General features: G+C 35.3%; 2 protein-coding genes and 1 long non-coding RNA gene across 4 annotated transcripts; 2 read left to right on the top strand and 1 right to left on the bottom strand.

Annotated features, from left to right (window-relative positions):
• Positions 1 to 92: 92 nt before the first annotated feature.
• LOC105336586 (guanine nucleotide-binding protein-like 1) lies at positions 93 to 7,374 on the top strand. Its single transcript, XM_011440950.4, has 13 exons — positions 93 to 262; positions 1,652 to 1,760; positions 2,668 to 2,758; positions 3,521 to 3,649; positions 3,868 to 4,008; positions 4,201 to 4,423; positions 4,789 to 4,878; positions 4,959 to 5,096; positions 5,246 to 5,298; positions 5,408 to 5,533; positions 6,002 to 6,155; positions 6,293 to 6,433; positions 6,785 to 7,374. Exons 1-13 carry the CDS (start codon positions 187 to 189, stop codon positions 7,018 to 7,020), a joined length of 1,707 nt encoding a protein of 568 aa, XP_011439252.2. The 5' UTR covers positions 93 to 186; the 3' UTR covers positions 7,021 to 7,374.
• On the bottom strand, positions 3,883 to 6,835 carry LOC136272766 (uncharacterized). Its single transcript, XR_010710834.1, has 3 exons — positions 6,733 to 6,835; positions 6,266 to 6,456; positions 3,883 to 4,019 (listed from the first exon to the last, which is right to left on the bottom strand). It is a non-coding gene; the product is annotated as an uncharacterized lncRNA (long non-coding RNA).
• Positions 7,375 to 7,595: 221 nt separating the features above from the next.
• On the top strand, positions 7,596 to 19,314 carry LOC105336587 (uncharacterized). Of its 2 annotated transcripts, none has more exons than XM_066075309.1 (8): positions 7,596 to 8,328; positions 8,715 to 8,934; positions 11,326 to 11,578; positions 13,098 to 13,222; positions 14,628 to 14,751; positions 15,073 to 15,267; positions 15,457 to 15,576; positions 15,889 to 19,314. In XM_066075309.1, the coding sequence occupies exons 1-8, from the start codon at positions 8,283 to 8,285 to the stop codon at positions 19,237 to 19,239; spliced, it is 4,434 nt and encodes a 1,477-aa protein (XP_065931381.1). In that variant the 5' UTR covers positions 7,596 to 8,282; the 3' UTR covers positions 19,240 to 19,314. The 2 variants fall into 2 exon arrangements, with proteins under 2 accessions (XP_065931381.1, XP_011439253.3); XM_011440951.4 differs by having other exon boundaries at positions 7,599 to 8,328; positions 8,712 to 8,934.
• The last annotated feature ends 1,495 nt before the right edge of the window (positions 19,315 to 20,809 follow it).

Raw genomic sequence — 20,809 nt, 5'->3', positions numbered from 1 at the left:
TATTATTTCTATGAAATGAGTAAATGATCAATGTTACCATCTTTAAATTTGTATGAAGGTTTAAAGCGCGATATGACATTTTATATTTACCTCGGCACTAAAGTAATTTAACTTCCGGTATAGATCACAAACCTCTTGCATAAGTTAATGCCTTATTCTCTGTAAGTTTTAAATATTTTGTTGTTGATGCCTCGTAAGAAGCCTTTCAGCTCTAAGCAAAAGAAGTTTCAGTTACAAGAAAAGCGCAGAAGAAAGAGAAACGGTAATTTTTTGCATTTTTATAAATCAATACAGAGGAAATTCGAATTCAGTAACAATATCTTAAGAAAAGGAATATAACGCATTTGAAAAGTTATTCACCAGACAGTGGTGAGAGCGTTACTTGTTAATCATATAGGTACTACCAGATGACACGCTGTCAGTTAAACAAGGTTAACGGTGTTTGATTTTAATTTGTTGAAATAGACACAATATTAACTATATTAATAAACATATAGTTCTTTTAGAGGATTATAAAAAATAGGTTAGAGAATAATAGCTGCAGAACTGTAGCTCTCCGGAAATGAACATATTTACAGTCTGGTTTGTCAATATCTTTTCCCAGAGAACTACACGCTGTTCTGCAGCTAAATGAATATTAAAATGACTCTCTTTAATTGAGTTTAAAAAAACCCCTGTTCTTAGCAAATTACTCTCGACATACCTTTAAGTTCAAGCCTTGTGTAAAATATGCACTTATTTATACCAATTAATATATATCAAAAGAGGGTGGTGTATTCACTGAAACAAAACTGTATCTCTTTTTTTCTGAACGTATTTCTGAATAAACAATAATAAATGCATCTACTTTGCCTTGTATTCGTTTTCTCATAGCCGATTTTATTCAAATATTTCGTATTATCATGGTTATTGAACATTTTTGTATGGTATGGTACTTTACACATGTACATCAAAATGTACTTTAATATACTGGTTTAATTACTCTGTATTAAAGTATGATCAGCCTGTTGACTAGTTGACTCAGTCAGAGGTTATGTTAATGTTTTTTTGACAATCTCTGGTAAAGCCTGCACTTGTCTTATGTCTGACATGCATAACAGTTTTATAGCAATATTTAACTTAAAAATAAAAGATGTGTATAACAAAAATTAAATTGATAATTCTGGGAAACATATTAAAATATGCGTTTTACTAACATTGCATGGTTCTAAGCCTGTGCATTCAGTGGGTGGGGTTGTAACCAACGTATACATGTATATTTACTAATGTACATGTACATGTATATCTGAATCACCACTTTTAATGTATGAATTAAACTTTAGATTACCAAGACTACTATAACTTGTACAGAATTCGCTGAATTCATTGGAATATAACACATATTTTGACGTATATAAAAAAAAAATGACAACTATTCAATAGAACATTATTCGTGTTATTAGAAAATTTGCCTTCATCTTGCTGCTTTATTTATAAGATGGATATTTTATCGACTGTTAGTAATAAGATAGCTAATGGTGTATAGAAAATTTATTACGAGTATGTAGCATAAACGAACCATTCTTTTCCCAAAAGGAAAAAAAAGTCAATGAAATCATGAGTAATTTGTTGGTAAACCTGCATCTATCTATTTTTGGTACCTGAATTGTAGATAATGATAGCAGTGATGACAGTGAAGGAGAGCAAGCCACCAGTAGCGAAAGGTTAGAGGTCAACAAGCAGCCTAAAGATTTTGCCGGCAAGAAAAATGACCCAAACAGGTAAAGTAGCATTATAATCAATAAGTCATGTTTATCATTTATTTAATGAATCATATTTATAAAAATGTTAACTATACTGGTAGATGGGGAGTCAGAAATTGAAAAGGAGGCTATCCACTGACTGGACAATCCCTTTATTTGATACATATGATTAAAAGATTCAGGATGATGCAAAATGTTTAGAATAGGATATCATTGTTTAAATAGAATGTTGTTAGAATGAAATTTTCTTAAAATGTATTATGCATTTGTATTCTAGTGGACCTTACTTACTGGTTGATCTAACCTATAAAACGCCTTCCTTTTTATGTTATACTCATATTGTATAGTTTTGCTTGTTGCAATTGTTTCATACTCAAAACCTTACATAACTTGTGTCACCATGCTCATGCCTCCATCAGCAAAAAAACAATTAACATATAATTTTCATGTTCAAAATTTTTGTTCTTAATCAAGAGAATTCACACAGTTATTATTAGGCAATATGACATTATCCCTTTATCAACCCCCCCACCCCACCCTGCCATCTAATTTATATTTTATTGATTTATCAATAAACTGAAAAGTGCTTAATAGATATTGTTAACATATACAAATGAGTGAAGTTTTGCAATTTAAGTTTTGTTTTGAATAGTTCAATTAGTACATCTTGGAGTCGTAGCAACCAAAACTTGTATATATTGGGAATTCTCTATCTTAAGTAAGTCATAAGATACCTGGTATATTCTTGATCCCCAATAACAAACTTTAGTTAAAGGGAAGTAAATCTACAATTACACAAGCTTCACTATAACCATTGAAAATAAAATACTAAATTTCAGAAAGGAAGCACATTACTACCACAGTCAAATAGCTGTAAAAGAATTTTAAAGACAACACACAATTCCACTTTTCATTGATATTTCAGGTATCGCCTTCATTTTTTCAAAGAAAGTAAACAGGAAGTGGATGAGAGAAAATTAAGGGCAAAGACTGAGCCTGTTATTCCTAAGAAACTGGTAGGTCTAAATGTATTTGGTAGGTTGTACTTTGGGATACTTGAACCATAAAGGACAATTAAGCTATAATAATCTATATATCCAGATATTATTCTTACAATCAAGGGTCCTGGTTAGGCATAGACATTAAAAAAAAATTTCATGATTGTAACAAATAGTAAATGAAATACATAATACTGTACATGTTCTATTTTGATATTTTATATCAATATAGATTACAAAGACCAATTTTAACGATTTTTGCCTTAAAAAAAACCCCAACAAAAATAACATTTTTGTACATGTACATGTGTATCGGGTTATATTTAAAGAACTGTAAGAGCACTTACAATATCTTTTCATTTACTGTGATTTTAGGCTTAAACTTATTAAGGATAGTTTTAAAGGTGTGATATAAATAACTATTCAAGTAACAATACACACTACTGTATACAGGGTTATTTTCTTCCCATGTAATTTCCGCCCTTCTACACGAGCAACCGGTTTCGCCCCGTCTTGAATTTTCAAAGAGAAATAATTTGAGACTTTGATTCACCCAGTCTCAAATTCGCCTGCTCTCAACAAGGACGTTAGGGGCGAAAATAAAACAGAGGCGAATATTTTCCTGTATACAGTATATAAATGATGCGGCAAATACCTATCAATTATAAGCTCTGTAATGATATAAGTGTCATAAATTTGCCACAATAAAGACACATGCATTAGTTAATACTCCAAATCATGCTGTTATATAATCTAATATTGTCCCATTTTCTATCATAGACAGATTTGGAGATTGATTTTGAGACTGTCTACAGGCCAGGGTCTGTTTTAGACATTCCAAAGCGACCACCATGGGACTACTCTATGTCCAAACAACAACTGGAAGCCAGAGAAGAAAAGTACTTCCAGGTGATACATGTATTGTCAATTCTATATAAGAATTCAGTAGTTCTCACGAAACATTAATACTAAAAAAAAAGGCAGATTTACATATTAAAATATTTATTGATAATTTTGGAGATACATGTATCAATATCTGACAACTTCTTTTGTGAGATTCATTAATCTATACCAAAAAAAAAGAAAAGCTTATTGTAAATTGTTGAATTATATTTTATATGGCATAGAAATATGTTGCTGGGATCATGGAGGAACACACTGCCAAGGAGCTGAGTTACTTTGAGATGAACTTGGAGACCTGGCGACAGTTATGGAGGGTGATGGAGATCTCGGATGTGCTGCTTCTGATTGTAGATGTTAGAACACCGGTATGTACTCTCTAGGAAAGGAATGAATACTGAAATTTTAATGTACCGCAATCCTTAAATGTTAAAATGGATGAACTGATTTGGATTTCGGGATTTCAGTTTCAGTTCAAAATTTGTATCATAGATAATCCAGTTACATATATTTGATTTTTTTTATAATATTAACAATCTTTGCCATTTATTTTGTTCAAGGTTTTGCACTTTTCACCAGCTTTGTACAGTTATGTGACAAAAACTCTGCACAAGTCCATGATAGTGGTCATTAACAAAATAGACCTGGCTCCAAGGGCCTTAACTGTGGCGTGGAAACACTACCTCCTGACTAAATTTCCTGAGCTCAAAATTGTCCTCTTTAGCTCAAATCCTTCAGAAGCTGCATATGCTAAAGGTGGCGAGTTTCAGCAACAGAGAAGAGGTACTCAAGCTAATGTGTTATATCTGTATTACCTGGTAATGTATTTTGCATGATGATTGAATCACAAGTGTAAATGTTATGTGGATGTATACCATACTTTTGTTGCAAATACATGTAACATTGGTAAGTTTAACATTTGCAGGTCATAAGATATTAAAGTCTTTTTCTTTGTTTTTCAGCAACAAATCTTATAATTATATATTCGATATCCTCTCGAAAAATTCTATGCTATACATTGACAGAAAATATATCTTATGCACCTAATTTCATCATTGATGTTTCTTCAAAACAAATTAACACATTATATAAACATGATTTACACGAATTTATAAATCAGTTTTCTAAGTGCTCTCTTAATTTTTCAGCCTTTAAAAGAGGAAAGATTAACAGATACAATCAGTCAGTAGGTCCATTGCAGCTACTGCGAGTTTGTCAGGAAATTGTAGGGAATAAAGGTATGATATGGATATAGTTTAATCAGACAATGGTATTCTTTGAATTTTCCAAAAAATTACTGATTTTTTTCCTTTGTCAGTTGATTTGTCTAGCTGGGAGGAGAAAATTCATGCAGACCCAGATGATGAAGTGAATGACATTGACGATTCTCTCCCTTCTGAAGAAAAAGAAGGACATGAGATGTTTAAGGATGGAGTTCTTACCATAGGATGTGTGGGTAAATATATGATATTTATGTATTTTGTCAGACATTATCACAGATACATTACCAGTTTCTCTTAATACCTCTTTGTTCAACTTTATTTCTTGAAGAAATATGGTAGTTTATAAAGAACTGATTCATCATTTATTTTCTTTTGCATGAAGGATATCCAAATGTTGGAAAATCCTCTTTATTGAATGGACTTGTGGGAAAGAAGGTGTGTATAAGCCTTACAAAAATATTTATCAATGTGATCAACTTACTTGTACAGTATTTTGTAAGCCAAGTGAAGTTTCATTATAAAGATGTTCATTTTTCTATGATAGGTAGTAAGTGTGTCAAAAACCCCTGGACACACCAAACATTTCCAGACAATATTCCTGACACCCACGGTCAAGCTTTGTGATTGTCCAGGTCTAGTATTCCCGTCTATAGTAGATAAATCATTACAGGTATGTACAACTTTTAAGACTTGTCTCCCTAGGGAGATATAGGGTAGGGAAATATAGGGAGAGGGTGAATTAAGTTTTTATAACTTTTGCCCAATCCCATTGCAATATATAATGCAATAAAATATGTTCAAATTAACTTTTAACAGGACTTGATGATCATGGCCATTTATAGACTGTATTGATCTTCTTTAAAAGAAGAGCTCCATATCAAATTATGGGAAAGTTCCCAAATTCAAAAAATAATGTATATGGATTTTTTCTTGCGTAAATTATAGCTTATAGCTTAATGATTCAATTCTTAAAACTGTAGGAAGATCTGATGGTTAAATTGTAGACCATCCAACCCCCTTAATTACTATTCCAGCTTTATTTGAAATATAGAGAAAATTAATGTATTCTTAATATTTTACATGATGCTTACATATCATTGTGATATGTCAGGGAGACTGATTGAATTTTCCTTGATAGATTATTGCTGGCATCTATCCAATTGCTCAAGTAAGGGATCCATATTCTGTGATTGGGTACTTGGGGGAGAGGATCAATTTACCAAAGCTGTTAAAACTGAAGCACTCAGACATTGATGAGGGTGACCAATGGACAGCCTTTGATATCTGTGAAGGTACGTTTGTTTATTGACATCTGAGTGGACAACTACCCCAACTACTCCAGGAAGTTTTCTAATTCTTTAACAGCATGGATTAAACTTGGTGCTTTTACACAATAGCTTACTGATTATCAAACATGTTTTTTTTCCAGCTTGGGCTTTGAAGAAAGGATTTTTAACAGCTAAAGCTGCTCGACCCGATGCCTACAGGGCTGCCAATCATCTCCTAAGAATGGCTTTGATAGGGCGGATCTGCTTGTGTTTGCGACCCCCAGGTTATACTGCTGATGAAGGTAAGGTTGTAGTTTATCTGAAACTGATAAAAAATTTATGCACTATGGAGCTTAGAACTTTATTCAATATACTGGTCTTAAATTTAAATACACTGTTACTGCAATACTGGTAATCAGTATTCAGTCAAAACATAATTGCATGTAAAAGGACATGTCTTGGCAAGTGAGATAACTTACATGGAAATAAATCTTTGTTTTTCATTAACATAACTACGATAATGGTTTCTGTAAAATGTTTATTCATAATGTATGCATTTCAATAGAAATTTTAAATTTTCATTGGCAAAATAATCACATACATAGTAAAGCACATGAACAAAAACTGCAGATTGCATTCTCTGTCATTTTCAGAACTATGGCTCCATCACCAGGAGACGAAGCAGCTGTCTGAGGAACTCCATAAGTTTGAGGCCAAGGACGTGGAAAATGAAAGTGGCGAGGAGACTACAGATGATGAATTTCAGCAAGAGAAGGGAGACAACTCTCCCTCAGTAAGTGAAGATAATTCCTCATCACAGGAAGATGAGGGGGAGAGAGGTATCATGGGAGGAAGGAATCCATTTGCCGCACTGGCTGGGGATGACTAGTCAGCTCATTCTATAGAGCTTTGTTATTTCTATATCAATTTAGTGATTCAAGGTGAACGTTTACAAGTTAAGGTTTAATGATGATTTATTATACATGTATATTCCAGTATTAGCAAAGAAGAAAAACACCTTTTTTTACATACAGTTGTAGCAGTAAAATGAGTTGGTGCAATGAGGTTTTTTTACTCTAAGTAACCTTGGAGCTAAGTAGAGTTTGTTATGAAATGATTCTGTTTTTGATTATATGAATAAATATGTTATCAAATTTTATAACGTCAGTTCAACCTTTTTATATTCATTATATGAACTTGTGTTACTTTTTTATTACCTTTAATAAATAAAGATGTACTCTTGTATTTGTTTAATTGTACATCCCCAACCTTTTGAATAACAATCATTAAATACCAGCACATAAAGTACTGCCTTGATTATGCAATGGACCTTTCATCAGCTATTCATTTTTTTTTAGGGGGGGGGGTCTTAACAGAAAATCAAGAACAGTTACAAATTCTTTTAACAATTTATGATTTGAAATAAAATTTTATTATTATGAAGAAAATAACTTCCCAAAAGTGCAAGGTAATTGCTTTGGAAAGTTATTTCAAAGTAGGAAAATGTAACATTGCTTCTTTGAGTAATACAAGACAACTACATTTACTTCACCGTTAAGGAAGATACTAGAATACAAAGGTATAACTATTCTCCATACACTCTTTTATATCCAAACAGTCTAATAATAAATAGATTCATGTGGATTTTTTGTAGATGTATACATCTGCACTTTGTAAACAAACAAATAATATATACACTGTAAAGAAGAAAAGAAAACATAATTAAGAACGGATATATGCCATAAAATACTAATCATTTTAGACCCATTTTCACTCATGCTCTGGAAAAGGAAGCTACTTGGACCTTCCTACTAAGACCTTTAGTTTGGCACTTTGATGACTTCGGCAAGGAATCAGTAATGATGGATCTGACATAAAGGCAAATAATAACATGTCACCGGCATTGTGCTCGGACGATTTTATGTGCAGTCCAGCACCAACAAAGCGTATAGCGGGGTCCCCAGCTCATCTCTGGCGGCGAAGAGCGCACTGGATTGGATGTCACCTGTAACTAGAGGTCTCCATTATGCAGTCCTGTGACCAATTTGTGCTTTGGAATTGATCTTTTTAATTGAATCATTGATATTCTTTATTGGGAATTTATTTTGGTGTTTTGTTCATAATTAACGATTTATCAGATCTTTCCAAGAGATGGAACAGATTGGTTCCTTGTGGGTTTATTCCGCTTTACTCTTTGGTAAGTACGGCTTTTTTGTGGTACTTCTTTTAATGTGTCTCAAAATTATAAAACCGAGTATAAGTAAACGCTAAATAGTATCAGCAAAGGACAAGATGAATATGGTCAAAATTATGTTATATAAATATTCTACATACAGTAATCGACAACTATTGACTGTTTATCGCATTTGTATGCCAGCGGCCAGTTGTCTGTAACAAAATTACCTAAGGGTCGGTGTCTTAATCTAGTTTACAAAGTAATTACATTTTTCCTTGACCAATAAAAAAAGAAACGATACCTGTTCAAATTAACATGCATAAAAGTTATATTTTCCAATATTTCTTTAATTTACAATAAACTATGCTTCCAATGAAATAAATTTTATTTCTTTTTGTTTGTAGCAGTTTTAACAGCTAACTACTCCTCTGCTCAAAAGCAAGACTACAAACGTGTGTGCTACTATACAAATTGGTCCCAGTACAGAACAGGACTAGGTAAATTTAAGCCCCAAAACGTGGACCCGTTTGTCTGTACTCACATTGTGTACGCCTTCGCAAAGACTTCTGGGAACAGGATAGAAGCTGCGGAATGGAACGACGAGTCTACGGAATGGAGCAAGGGGATGTAAGTTAGCAACGGAAGGTCATAGTGGAGTAAGACGCCACGTGGGGGTGGCAATGGGGGAGGGAGGTACAGCTGCAGAAGAAAAACGGGACAGGTTCTACATTTATGCTTAATTTTTGTTCAGCATGCACTTGTCTCCCGGTCCGTATTGTTATTAATAATTTTATAGTTAGTTGATTATTATCCTGGTAGTAAATGATACTTTCTTAAGGCATTTGAGTTTCAGAGGTTTTTAAATGTAGTTAACTATAAACTCTTGCGTACATCAGTTGTCCATGAATAAAAAAGCGAGCATTATGGTTTAAGGCTGGTAGACCACTGCATATATCATTCAATTCATAACTCACTTCGCATGTCAGGTGAAAAAGGAGAGGGTTATATGAGGTCGAGACTAAGCTGTTCACGTCATATACATGTTGACCTATGATGATGCAAACACATGTTGAGGATAAATTTTAAGGGGCATGGTCATGATCAACATTTATTTTCCGTTTTTAATGCTGTTTACAATGCGTCAGTAAGGCATGACCAATATTCTAATATTCAACCAAAACTTGAGCACCATTCGTTGAGTTATAAGTGAGATACAGAGCTCACAATTCTTTGTCATGTTACAAAACTCATGTTTTGTTTTTTTATTTACATTTTTAATTTTTTAAGTGTAGAGCTAAAACGAATGTGACAAATGCTTGAAACTGTGTATTTATGTTCATAACAAAGCAGATAAAAAATCAGCTTGAAAATGAACTTTTTTTTTTACGGTAAATTGAACCAATGTACACAAAAATATGGCACGTGCCTTGTTTACATAACAAATCATTGTGAGCTCTGTATCTTGCTCATAACTCTACAACTGACTCTTAAATTTTAATTGATCATTTGAAATGCCTTACTAAGCATTTTATGCTATAAAATTATAAAAAGCAAAATTTGATCGAATTCGTGACTATGCCCCTCTAAATTCTGTACAAAAGGGAAGGAGGCCATTAGCCATATTAAAACAGGAAAGGGATTAAGAGGGGTCAATCGCTAATAAATCAGGTACGCAGAAAGATGGATCATATGATTCCAAAATCGAGTAGTTTAAATATGAAAGCCCTATTAGTTTGTTTGTCCAATGTCTTAAGAAATTCTTGAAGAGAAATATAACTTATTCATAATTTAGACAGCTTGTTAAAAGAGTTTTGATCTTTATTTTGTGATTCGAGGGATGGGAAGGGGGTATGTAATGGAGGTTGAGATGCTAAAATTCAGAACATCACAAATGCGTCCATTACTAGCATATGCACTGCCTGCTTCTGTAATAATGATAATGTCGGAATTGGACCGGTTGCTTTCTTGCGGTGAGCAATGGAATCCGCAAGCTTCTTTGTGCTCTGCACTTTATGCTAATGAAACCAAAAGCAAAGCATGTCATCTTGAACCAATTGGCATTAATGTGTAACTTGACCGAGTGATATGCATGTCACAATGTACTTGTGGGACATGAAAAGTCAACCAATGTCTCCCGCCTAAATTACATGATCTTGCACATACAATAACCCCAAAGAGTAATCAACCATATAAAATTTTTAAAAAACCCGATTTTTTTTTTTATAATTTCCGGTAATCAAAAGGTTCTGATATTTAAAACAACCAATCTACGCTAAGAATACATCTTTGCAATCATTGGTCATACACATGTAGATGGTCCACTCTGAATCAGCTCAACCGCATTGCCCTGTCGAGGTAATGCGTAGTTCATCGACATTTTATGAGAAGAGCAGTCTGTTTCATTGGTCAAGTATTTCCCCTTGACGTGGTTTCAATTATTACAGTCGTAAACCAACATTTTTATGATGACCACAAAAATAGAATTGTTTTCACCTTTTCTTGATTTCCGCATTTTCGAAAGAATATGACCTATTTTGATACCAAGATAAACAAGAAGGAGGAGACAACTAAGAGTTATTAGGAAATCAACACAGTGGATAGAAGTTTTGGACGATACAGAGAAATAACGTAGTCATGAACTATAAAAAAGCATATATTATTTATATTTTTCAAATCTATCGAAAAAATCTTTTAAAGAGACGTGTTTTATGTTGAAGAAATATGACACACTTTTCGACAATAATTATTTTGGCTGTACTTCTAAAGTTGGCGAAATGGGGTCACACAGCTTATTTCCACATAGATGGAATAGTTTGCATTTGCATGTCGTCAACATATTTCTCATTTCTACTGTGTAACAACTGATAAACAATATGTATGTGTAATGATAAATTATAAGTTTGATTTAGTATTAATATCATTAATATAATATAATGTTAGACCTAGGAAATAAAGCTTGTACGTGTAATATATCAGCCACCCATATAACCTTGATTTGTTGTTCTGTTAATTGTAAAGGTATGCCAAAATTAATGACCTTAAGAAGAAAAATCCAAAGCTAAAATCCCTATTGGCCATAGGAGGCTGGACGGAGGGGAATGCACCAATCAGCACCATGGCGTCCACCAATGAGAGCCGAGACGAGTTCGTCAGCACTACCATCCAGTATCTACGAACACGTGGTTTTGATGGCCTCGATTTGGATTGGGAGTATCCGGGTTCAAGGGGCGGACCTCCGGAAGACAAGGAAAATCTTATACACTTATTGAAGGCAAGAACAATTTTAATGCTTCTTTGTCCTTATAGTTTTCAATTTAAACAATTATTTAGCGAAGAATGCAAAAGGAATTTTAGATTACATTGACTTTATCTCTTGAAAATAACTACGACTGCAACCGGAACAAATCTCCAAAATACATGATTGTGAGGTTCCTCGACACTTCAATTTTTTTTTTTGATTTTTTGATTAGTTTTTATCCAAAGTTTAAAAAATATATAAAAATTCTTGATTTTAATTTTCATATACAATTTTTTTCTTAGGAAATATAAAGTTTATTTGACTGTCTTACCTTGAACATGTATCGATGGATAATTGTATTGTGTATCGATTGATATCAAATTTTTAGCCCTGAAATATCCTGTTCGCAGCCAAAACGATGTTTCCAGTTTCTACAAAAAATACAAAAAGTCAAGTAAAATAATGGAAAGCCGATATCGGTCTCATTTTTGTAAAATCTATTTTCAAAAAGGGTTCTTTGTCGATCTTGTCAAACAATGCACTGGTGTGTCGAGCCATCTTAAAAAGAAAGCGTTGTTATCGCCAAAATGTAAACGTGGAAAAATAAACCATGACCGTTACCGTTTTAAGATCATATCGTGATGTATCTAGATACAATGCCCTAATATATAACATCAGAACATGCTCATAAACCATGCATGTCATTCACATATCGTACTTGCATTTTAGCATTATAATGCAATAGTTTGTAATGGTATTGTGTTATAGGAAGGACAACAAAATTTGTAGCCATTTAAGAACTAGATAATGATATCCTGGTCATTAATGTGCTGTAGATATTTTGATTTCAGTCTAGTCTAAACATATCTAGAGTGAAGCATGGTCATCGCAAATCACCTACAATGGATTCACTTTTAAAGCAAATTGATTTTCACCCACCACAGTTTTAAATATACGGATAATTCGACATAATCAAAATTATACGTCCATGCAACCTCGGTGTAAGCATGTTCTAATGCTGTACCTGTTGAAAAATCTAATGAAACTCAAGCAAAACAAAAGAAGGAAATATAATATTTTCAATGTTACAGAGGCTAAAGTCACCCTGTTTGTTGTTATACACTATCTGTTTCAGAGTCATTAACCAGGCAGTTACTGTCACGAAAATTAATATCTTAGTAAAGAATATAGTATTTTTTATGGAGTCAAGACATTTATTTCAATATAAAATCTTGATATTTACCAAAAACTAGACTTTAAAGCAATATCAAAACATTGTTTAAAAAATGAATTTTAAGATCCTTAGAAATTTCAAAAGGAACTAATATTGATCGATACAAATACACGAAAAAAGATATCAAATGAAAACAGGTGCAAATAATATGTGCATACTTTGAGGTATCTTTATTGTGTTTAAAACACATGTACATGTTTTGATGTTAAAAAGTGGAGAATGAATTTATCAGCTTAGCCTGTTGTACAAAGTGTCAATTTAAAGAAAATTAAATTGTCTGGTGTATTAAAAAATGAATTTTGTTTAATGCTTTTCCAGAAATTAAGAACCGAATTCAACCGAGAAGCCAGAGAGACTGGAAGAGAGGCGCTGTTACTGGCGATTGCGGTGCCCGTGGGTGAAGAGAGAATTAGTTCCGGATATAAGATCCCAGAGGTGGACAGGTTAGTAGTCGAAAGATTAACTCGTGGATTTGTAAATCTTTTTATAATATAAATATTGGTTATCGGTTGAATTGAAGCTGTCGCATACAAGAGTCCATACTTGCATTTATATCTAACCTTGCCTTTTTTAAACATGAATATCACTTTTTAAAAAAAAATAAATAAATAAAACCCAAACAATTTTCGTCATATTAATATAAAACCTGCATGTGAGCATGAATTGGTCATCCCTTTTCTAGTTGAGAAACATCACATAGATTTTTATTCAACCACGTACAAAATTTGTCTCATGTTTTCGTTTACGTCACTTTTTGAACTCTTATCTTCTGTATCATTAGATAGAGGACTAGGGAAAACAGCCAATCAAATAATACCCCCCCCCTTTTTTTTTGAACGTAGAATTTTTTTTTAATAATGTAGCAACAGAATAATGTGAAATTACCTCCCAGGTAAAAAAAAGTAGATACAAGTGTCAGGGTCTCTGCTTAGTTTTGCATTTAATCAATCTTTAAAACTAGATATGTTGCCTCTTGTAATACCTTTTCATCCAAAATAAAGCAAACGATGTATACCTTTATTTATAATGAAATTAGTTATAATATTTGACCCAAATTCTAATAAGCTCAATCCATTTTATTCATTCAAAGATATTCTTGAAGGTCGATATACATGTATATAGCAAAATGAGAGAACACGTGAACTTGGGACAAACTGCATTCTCGAAAACAGCTTATTTCACGATACGCCCACAGGTAAAGCTTATCCAGGAAAATCTCCGATTATAACTTTACTGAATTGTCATCAAATGTCGGTGGATTATTAGTTAGTGATGTGTGGTATACTGGGCATCACTGATTAACCTGACCCCTTTACACGCGCCTTTATCTTTTTTTTCAGTGTGGGCGAAAGGCATCGCTCCCACACGTGGATAGTTAATGTTTTATTTTAACGTGCATGGTTAATTCATATATACCTGATCTCATCACGATTTTTGTTAGTTGAACATTTGTGGCCAGAATACACTTTTTTGCAATAATATTTGGTTAAGCAACTTTGAGTATATCGTTAATAAATATTTACGACACACTTGGGCCTCATTTTTTCTATATCAGTGCCAATTCGTGAATATCGGTTTCTATATATGTGTTTTATAGTACAGAAATCGCAGTGCCAATTCACTCGTTTATATGTTGTATAATGATACCAAATCATCGTTCTTTATTCTGCAGAACTTCACTGTCTTAACATTTAATCACATCTGTCTCCCTTACCTGGTTAAATATTAAAAAAATACGTAAAGAAAACCCTCACTGAAGTCCCAATTGCAGTTGAATTTATAGTATAGTGCTTTTGAACCAGTAATACCAATGTTAATGAGTTCCTGTGTGATCCGACTCTATTGTAGATACGTGGATTTTATCAACCTGATGGCGTACGACTTTCACGGAGCGTGGGAGGCCCAGACCGGGCACCACAGCCCACTTCACAGGGGCAAGGCAGAGAGATGGTACGCAGCACAACTGAATGTTGTAAGTCTTAACTGTCATTGCCAAGCCGGACAGACCCCACCGTCACCAACTTTCCTCAAGTCAGTACTTGGTCTCAAGTTTGAGTTTGACCTCAAATTAATGCACTTTTATATAAGGACTTGAATTAAGGGATTTGAAAATTTTGGAGACGGCGGGGCCAGATCTTGTTGATTTCAAAGAGTCATAGCTAAGTGGCCAGCAATGAAATAAACAGACCTACGTCACATTGCTGCTTGCCACAATTACCCAAAGCCAAAGCTCTTGTTAACATGGTTTTATATAAATATATGACGAATATTAAAAACTTTCTTATAACCGTAGCAATGGGCTGCAGGATATTGGCGGCGGAATGGTGCGAGTAAGGAAAAACTGTTGATTGGGATAGCCATGTATGGTCGAGGATTCAAGCTCCAGTATCCGTCCATCAATGGAATAGGAGCCCAGGCTCTTGTAGGCAGTAATGGCAATTCCATGGGACCATTCACTAAATCCAAAGGACTTCTCTCATTCTATGAGGTATCATTTAATAATCAAAACAGATGGTTGCATTTACCTATTGTATTTGATTATAAAAAGAAAAGTTTAAGGTAAGAGGTAACATAGCCTGATATCTATGACCTCAAAACCACCTCAATATTTAACTAGAGTCAACACAAAAAAGCTAGTTTTAATGTGAACTAATATTAATAACCCTTTTCTCTGTAGATCTGTGACCGCCTCAATGGTAATGGTGTCGAGGTGTGGGACGAAGAGAGGCGTGTCCCCTACATGTATGACGGAAGTGACTGGGTGGGCTATGAGAACGTGCGCAGCGTTATCGAAAAGGTGACCATTTCTTTGAGACTGGACATTGTCCAAATTTTGATTTATATCAAAATGTATAATAAATATATTTTACAGAATTTGATTTTTTTGACACATTGACTTTCCTTGTAACCAGTAGTCGTCTGCTTGGTGATAGGGTTAGGTAAAGATATTACTGCAGTCGCTTTGTATAGCCTTATTGACCTCGCGTCTCAGGTTCAGATCCCACTCAAAAGACAAGAGACATCCAAAGTCATTCAGGCACTTAACTCGATGTGTAATGATTCATAATTTGCTATTTCCATTACTTTTATCCGAATTAATTCTTTTCAGACTAAATGGGTGATGGATCATGGCTATGCAGGGATTATGATTTGGGCCCTTGATCAGGATGATTTTACTGGGCACTTTTGTAAGGCAGGAAAATATCCTCTGTTGTCAGCAATCAACAAAACTCTGAACGAGCATACTCCGTCCACAGAAATACTGACAGGCCAGCGTGATATTCTTCAGGCAACCGAAGATTATGGAGGCATAACTAATCGGATTGTAGACTCAACGTCCCTGAGCCTTACTGGACTAACCCTAAGGCACTCACAAACTCCAAACGCTATCATCCATACAACCACAATCGCCACCACTTCTACAACAGCTGCTAGCATCAAAACCACAACAAATGTTGCAACGTCCACTATCACTTCAAGCACAACGTCTACCACTGAACCTTCAACCACTACCACTGAACCATCATCCACCACGACCTCTGAGCCTCCAACCACTACCACTACCACCGAACCTCAAACCACTACCACTACCACCGAACCTCCAACCACTACCGTTGAACCGTCAACTACTACTGGTCTACCAAAGGCAACCTCCTTCACTGAATTGACCACAGCAGCCGAAGACAAAGAAAACTCAACAGCTCCTAGCACAGGTAATATTTCAACAACAGAGACGATGGAATCCGAGGCTCAAAATGACATTGTAACTAATGAGAAAATATCACCGGCAATAGCAACTTTGGATATAGTTAGTGACAATATCACATCTGACTTGCACCTGATGCAGAATGTTTCCTCTGACATTGAAAATATTACAGTAGACTTTTTATTGAAGAATGAATCAGATATAACAAATCATACTACTATTTCAAGTATTGCCTTAACTGAAAACAGCACAGAAAGTCCAATCAAAGAATCGACAACGGCAAGAATAATGCGGTCTAGATCACAAATAATGTCGATAGTGGCTCCTTCAGATATATATTCTTCCACTGATATTGTCCACAGAGGAAGAACCTTGTTACAAGTCGATCTGAATAGAAATGAACAGCCGAGTAATAACGGTGATGGTCAGACATCGGGATTTACTAGCGTACTTAATTCCTTATTCAGTGTTCTGTCTGAGTTTGGTGGATTTGCGAGGGGTAGTCGATCATCTTCCAACAGAAGAGCAAACAGTGCAGATACAGCAGGTCAAGGAACAGTTGAGTCACAAAGACCTAGAAACGCTGAGCCCCAGCGTTCACGGAACGTCGATCCAACACGCCAAAGAAATGCTGGTATGCAACGTCAACGGAACGCAGATACACAGCCGGCTAGAAACAGAGAAGTTCCAGTCAGGAGGAACGACGCCGATTTCCAGAGGGTTCGAAATGGATTACGTGCTAGTAATGGTGATATTTTGCGTCAAAATAACGTCGATCAATCCAGACTAAGAATGTTGCCTCGTACAAGGGGTGCAGATTCTGCTCGACCGGTACAAAGTAATGGGGATCCGACATTACGTCGTAACGGAGAAACGTTCCGACAGAGAAATGCCGAGCCTCCTCGACAACGAAATGAAATTTTGAGAAGAAACAATGATTTGATGCGACAACGAAACGGCAATAATGATATATTAAGACAGCGAAGCGAAGACTCAGAGCCGTTTCGTCAACGAAATGTTAATGGTGATATAGTACGACAACGAAACGGTGACTTGTCACAACAACAAAGAAATACATTTCGTAACGGCGATCTCATTCAGCAGAGAAATGCTGCAAACCTAAATTCAAGAGATGCCGAACCGCGTCGTCAAAGAACACTGGAGACGACACGGCGAATGCAACAAAGAACACCAAGTCTAACACCCAATCGTCGCTCTCAACAACTTGGTGGAATGAACACCGTAAGTCCCCAGTTTGACCCTTTTCAAAATGTTGAGATGGCCACTATACCACAAAACCTTGGTCCCCGATCCACGAGAAGAGGTGAATCAAATAGTATTCCAAGTGTAGATTTTTTGGAAACTCTTGTACAAGGGTCTAGTTCACGAAACATTGATCCTACCGTGATTAACAGAAGGGGAATAGAAACAAATAGAATTCCGACCCGCAATCCGAACCAAATATCCCAAGGTGTTCCGGATATTTCTACACTGACCGATATGTTTTTCGCACAAGATCCCCAGAATCAATTACTTCAGCAGGAAGCGGTACAAACATCAATATCTGAAGCAATGCTTTCCCCAAACTTCGTAAACAGAGCAAACGGTTTCGGAAGATTGCAGCGTATGATTACGCCTGAACCAGTTCAATCATCAAACATCTTCGACAACAGAAATATATCTTCAAATATGCAAGCTTCGCAGATGCGAGAAACGCTTTTTAATGAAATAATAAACAGACAACCGTCTTTGAATACAAACTCTATTGATACAATAGATCTGGCATTTTTAGAATCTCAAGTCGAAGAAGGATTTGCGAGGGATCGTGCCCAACAGATTGAACAATCAATGTTGAGACCGGGAATGCTGGTAAACGAACCACGACAAGGTATTTTGAATGGAGTTTTACCTGCAGCAGCAAGATTCCAGGGTCCTATAGGACAAGTCCCCTCCCAACAAGGCTCCATTGGCAGGAACTCAATGATTCCAAGACCAAATCAGTTTCAACAAACATCAATGCAACTACCACAGACAAATCGGAACACTTCTATGGCCGTCATTCCATTTAATAACCTTGATAGAACTTTACAAAGAATCGTAGCCAGTGGACCAGGGTTTCGATTGCGAAATCAAACTACATCTACACGATCAGTTCTTCAAAATCCCACTGAGCAAGGCTTCTTTCCACAAAATGGCCAACGAACACCGAGGGCGGGGAACCTTCTAAATCCTACCTTAGTAAGGCCTGGTTCTTCACAGGAAAACAACAGAAATATCTTAACATCTCAACCTGGGTTGCCCGGACCGCTTCAATTAGCACGTCTACAAGATAGTTTACGCCCAAATAGAAACATGCTGGGTCCACTCGGACCAATTCAAGGAAATAGAAACGCGCAACCCATGAACAACTTTTTGACATCATCATTGAGGGGTTCGCCAAGAGTAGGAACACCTCTATCACAGACTGCTAATACGAATAACCAATTGCCTCTTAATTCACTGTTTTCTCCTATGAACCAAATATCTCCACGTGTGTCGACTATCGGAAGTCCCGGTACACCCCATCGAACACCGCCGCCATTTGCATCTACTGCAATTCAAACACCAGATGAAGTGATACAAGGCAGAAATGTGATTGGATCAAAATCTGTCTTTTCTCAAAGAACAAACTCAAGTGTCAATATTGATGGTTCAATGTTAAAGTCAGAGCCTGTGATTCCAAAATCAGAGATTTTGTGGAAATGGGATGTGTAAAGCTGTATAAAGCATGTGGATGCGCATATCGTATCATTTCTGGGGATTGTTGTTATAAAAAAGAAGAGTTATCAATTCTATTCTTATCTTTTAAGTCACATTGATTTGCTTTAGTGCTGATACATGTGCTAGTACATGTAGTAAAGGGCATTATGATGAGAATAATCCTTTTTTTCCATATCGCACCCTGGATCAGAGACATCAATATTAGCTTGGGGGTAACTCACCGATCATCTTTGGTTCATAAATTCAGTTTCCAAGCGGAATCATTATTGTTAATCATTTTATTTTGTAGCGTGCAATATTGTTTGCATCGCTGAAATACGCAAGGCAGGTGCGTCGTTTTGTCCCAATGCAGATCCCTTTGTACTCGTATAAACTTTGATGTATCCCAGTGATACCACAAATGAAGATTAATTTTATTATTCATTATGAACTCATGTGGGATATTGAGGGGACAAAATTCACGGTCTAGGACTTGGCAAGGCCTCGAATCTAGACCGTGAATCTTGTCTGCCTCGTCCTAGACCGTGGATCTTGTCTGCCTCGTCCTAGACCGTGGATCTTGTCCCCTCGATAGAATTTCACTATCCCACATGAGTACATTTTAACAATGATTACTTTTCTTGCATTATTTTTCATTAAAACGATGTCTGACAACTTTTCGTTATTAATATATTCAAAAGATTCCTTTCGGTTTGTCCTTCCGTGTGCTTCAACTAGTGCAAGTCCAAATGAGAGCACACGACAGTTTTTAAAAAATAAACATATAAATAATTGTTATTAATTATGCAACAAAATACTTAATGGATAATAACAATCAATCATTCTACATTTCTCTACAACAGACGTTTGTTTACGTTTTAAAGCGGCGTAGTAATACACAGTGTAAGACAGAAAAATCTCACACTGCTGTCCCACACTAGATAAACCGTTCTCACACCGGTGATAATGCGAGAAAAACGATGCCTTGATAAAAATCTACGTACTAAAACGCATAAGAAATGAATCTCAACTAGCTACAATGCATGGCATTCATTTAAGTTTCATGTACTGAAGTTACTAGGGATATCATTTGTGCTCATATTTAGCATTATTGAGGTACATCAAAATTCATAGGGGGTATCATTGGGGTGTCTTTGTGGTTCACTGGGGTAACATTGGGGTATCGTTGCGGTTAATTATGATACCATTGGAATTTATTTGAGTAAAAGACGCACCGTGTTTTTTTAAATATATATTTAGGAAAGATACAAAGCATGTCCCTAATAAAATCTACAAAAAGAACTGAATTGTGATAAACTTAAAATAAATGCTATCTTAATTAAGAATGAACAACTTTGAATAGGATTTTTTCAGAGAATTGTATCCCATTGCACGTTTAGTGGCTCATTTGTATACAATGAGTTCTGAAACTCATTATTTAGATAATTTTTACATGATAGTGAATAAAATCGACACATCCCAATTGGTTTAATCTCACTTATTCTTTGAGATAATCGTATGACACGCAAAGCAAACAAAAGCGATAAAACATTTAAAAAAACCCACCTTATCTCAAAATATCGAT

The sequence above is a fragment of the Magallana gigas genome, chromosome 2 (genome assembly GCF_963853765.1).
Source record: "Magallana gigas chromosome 2, xbMagGiga1.1, whole genome shotgun sequence".
NCBI classification, from domain to species: domain Eukaryota; kingdom Metazoa; phylum Mollusca; class Bivalvia; order Ostreida; family Ostreidae; genus Magallana; species Magallana gigas.
This window is presented reverse-complemented; position numbering and strand designations above follow the sequence as displayed.

Excerpts from the sequence above, each read along its gene's own strand:
- LOC105336586 (XM_011440950.4), top strand. The coding sequence starts at position 187 with ATGCCTCGTAAGAAGCCTTTCAGCTCTAAGCAAAAGAAGTTTCAGTTA. Across the intron at positions 263-1,651 it reads GCGCAGAAGAAAGAGAAACG|ATAATGATAGCAGTGATGAC; the intron begins GTAATTTTTTGC and ends CCTGAATTGTAG. Across the intron at positions 3,650-3,867 it reads GAGAAGAAAAGTACTTCCAG|AAATATGTTGCTGGGATCAT; the intron begins GTGATACATGTA and ends TATATGGCATAG.
- LOC105336587 (XM_011440951.4), top strand. The coding sequence starts at position 8,283 with ATGGAACAGATTGGTTCCTTGTGGGTTTATTCCGCTTTACTCTTTG. Across the intron at positions 8,329-8,711 it reads TTATTCCGCTTTACTCTTTG|CAGTTTTAACAGCTAACTAC; the intron begins GTAAGTACGGCT and ends TTTTGTTTGTAG. Across the intron at positions 13,223-14,627 it reads AAGATCCCAGAGGTGGACAG|ATACGTGGATTTTATCAACC; the intron begins GTTAGTAGTCGA and ends ACTCTATTGTAG.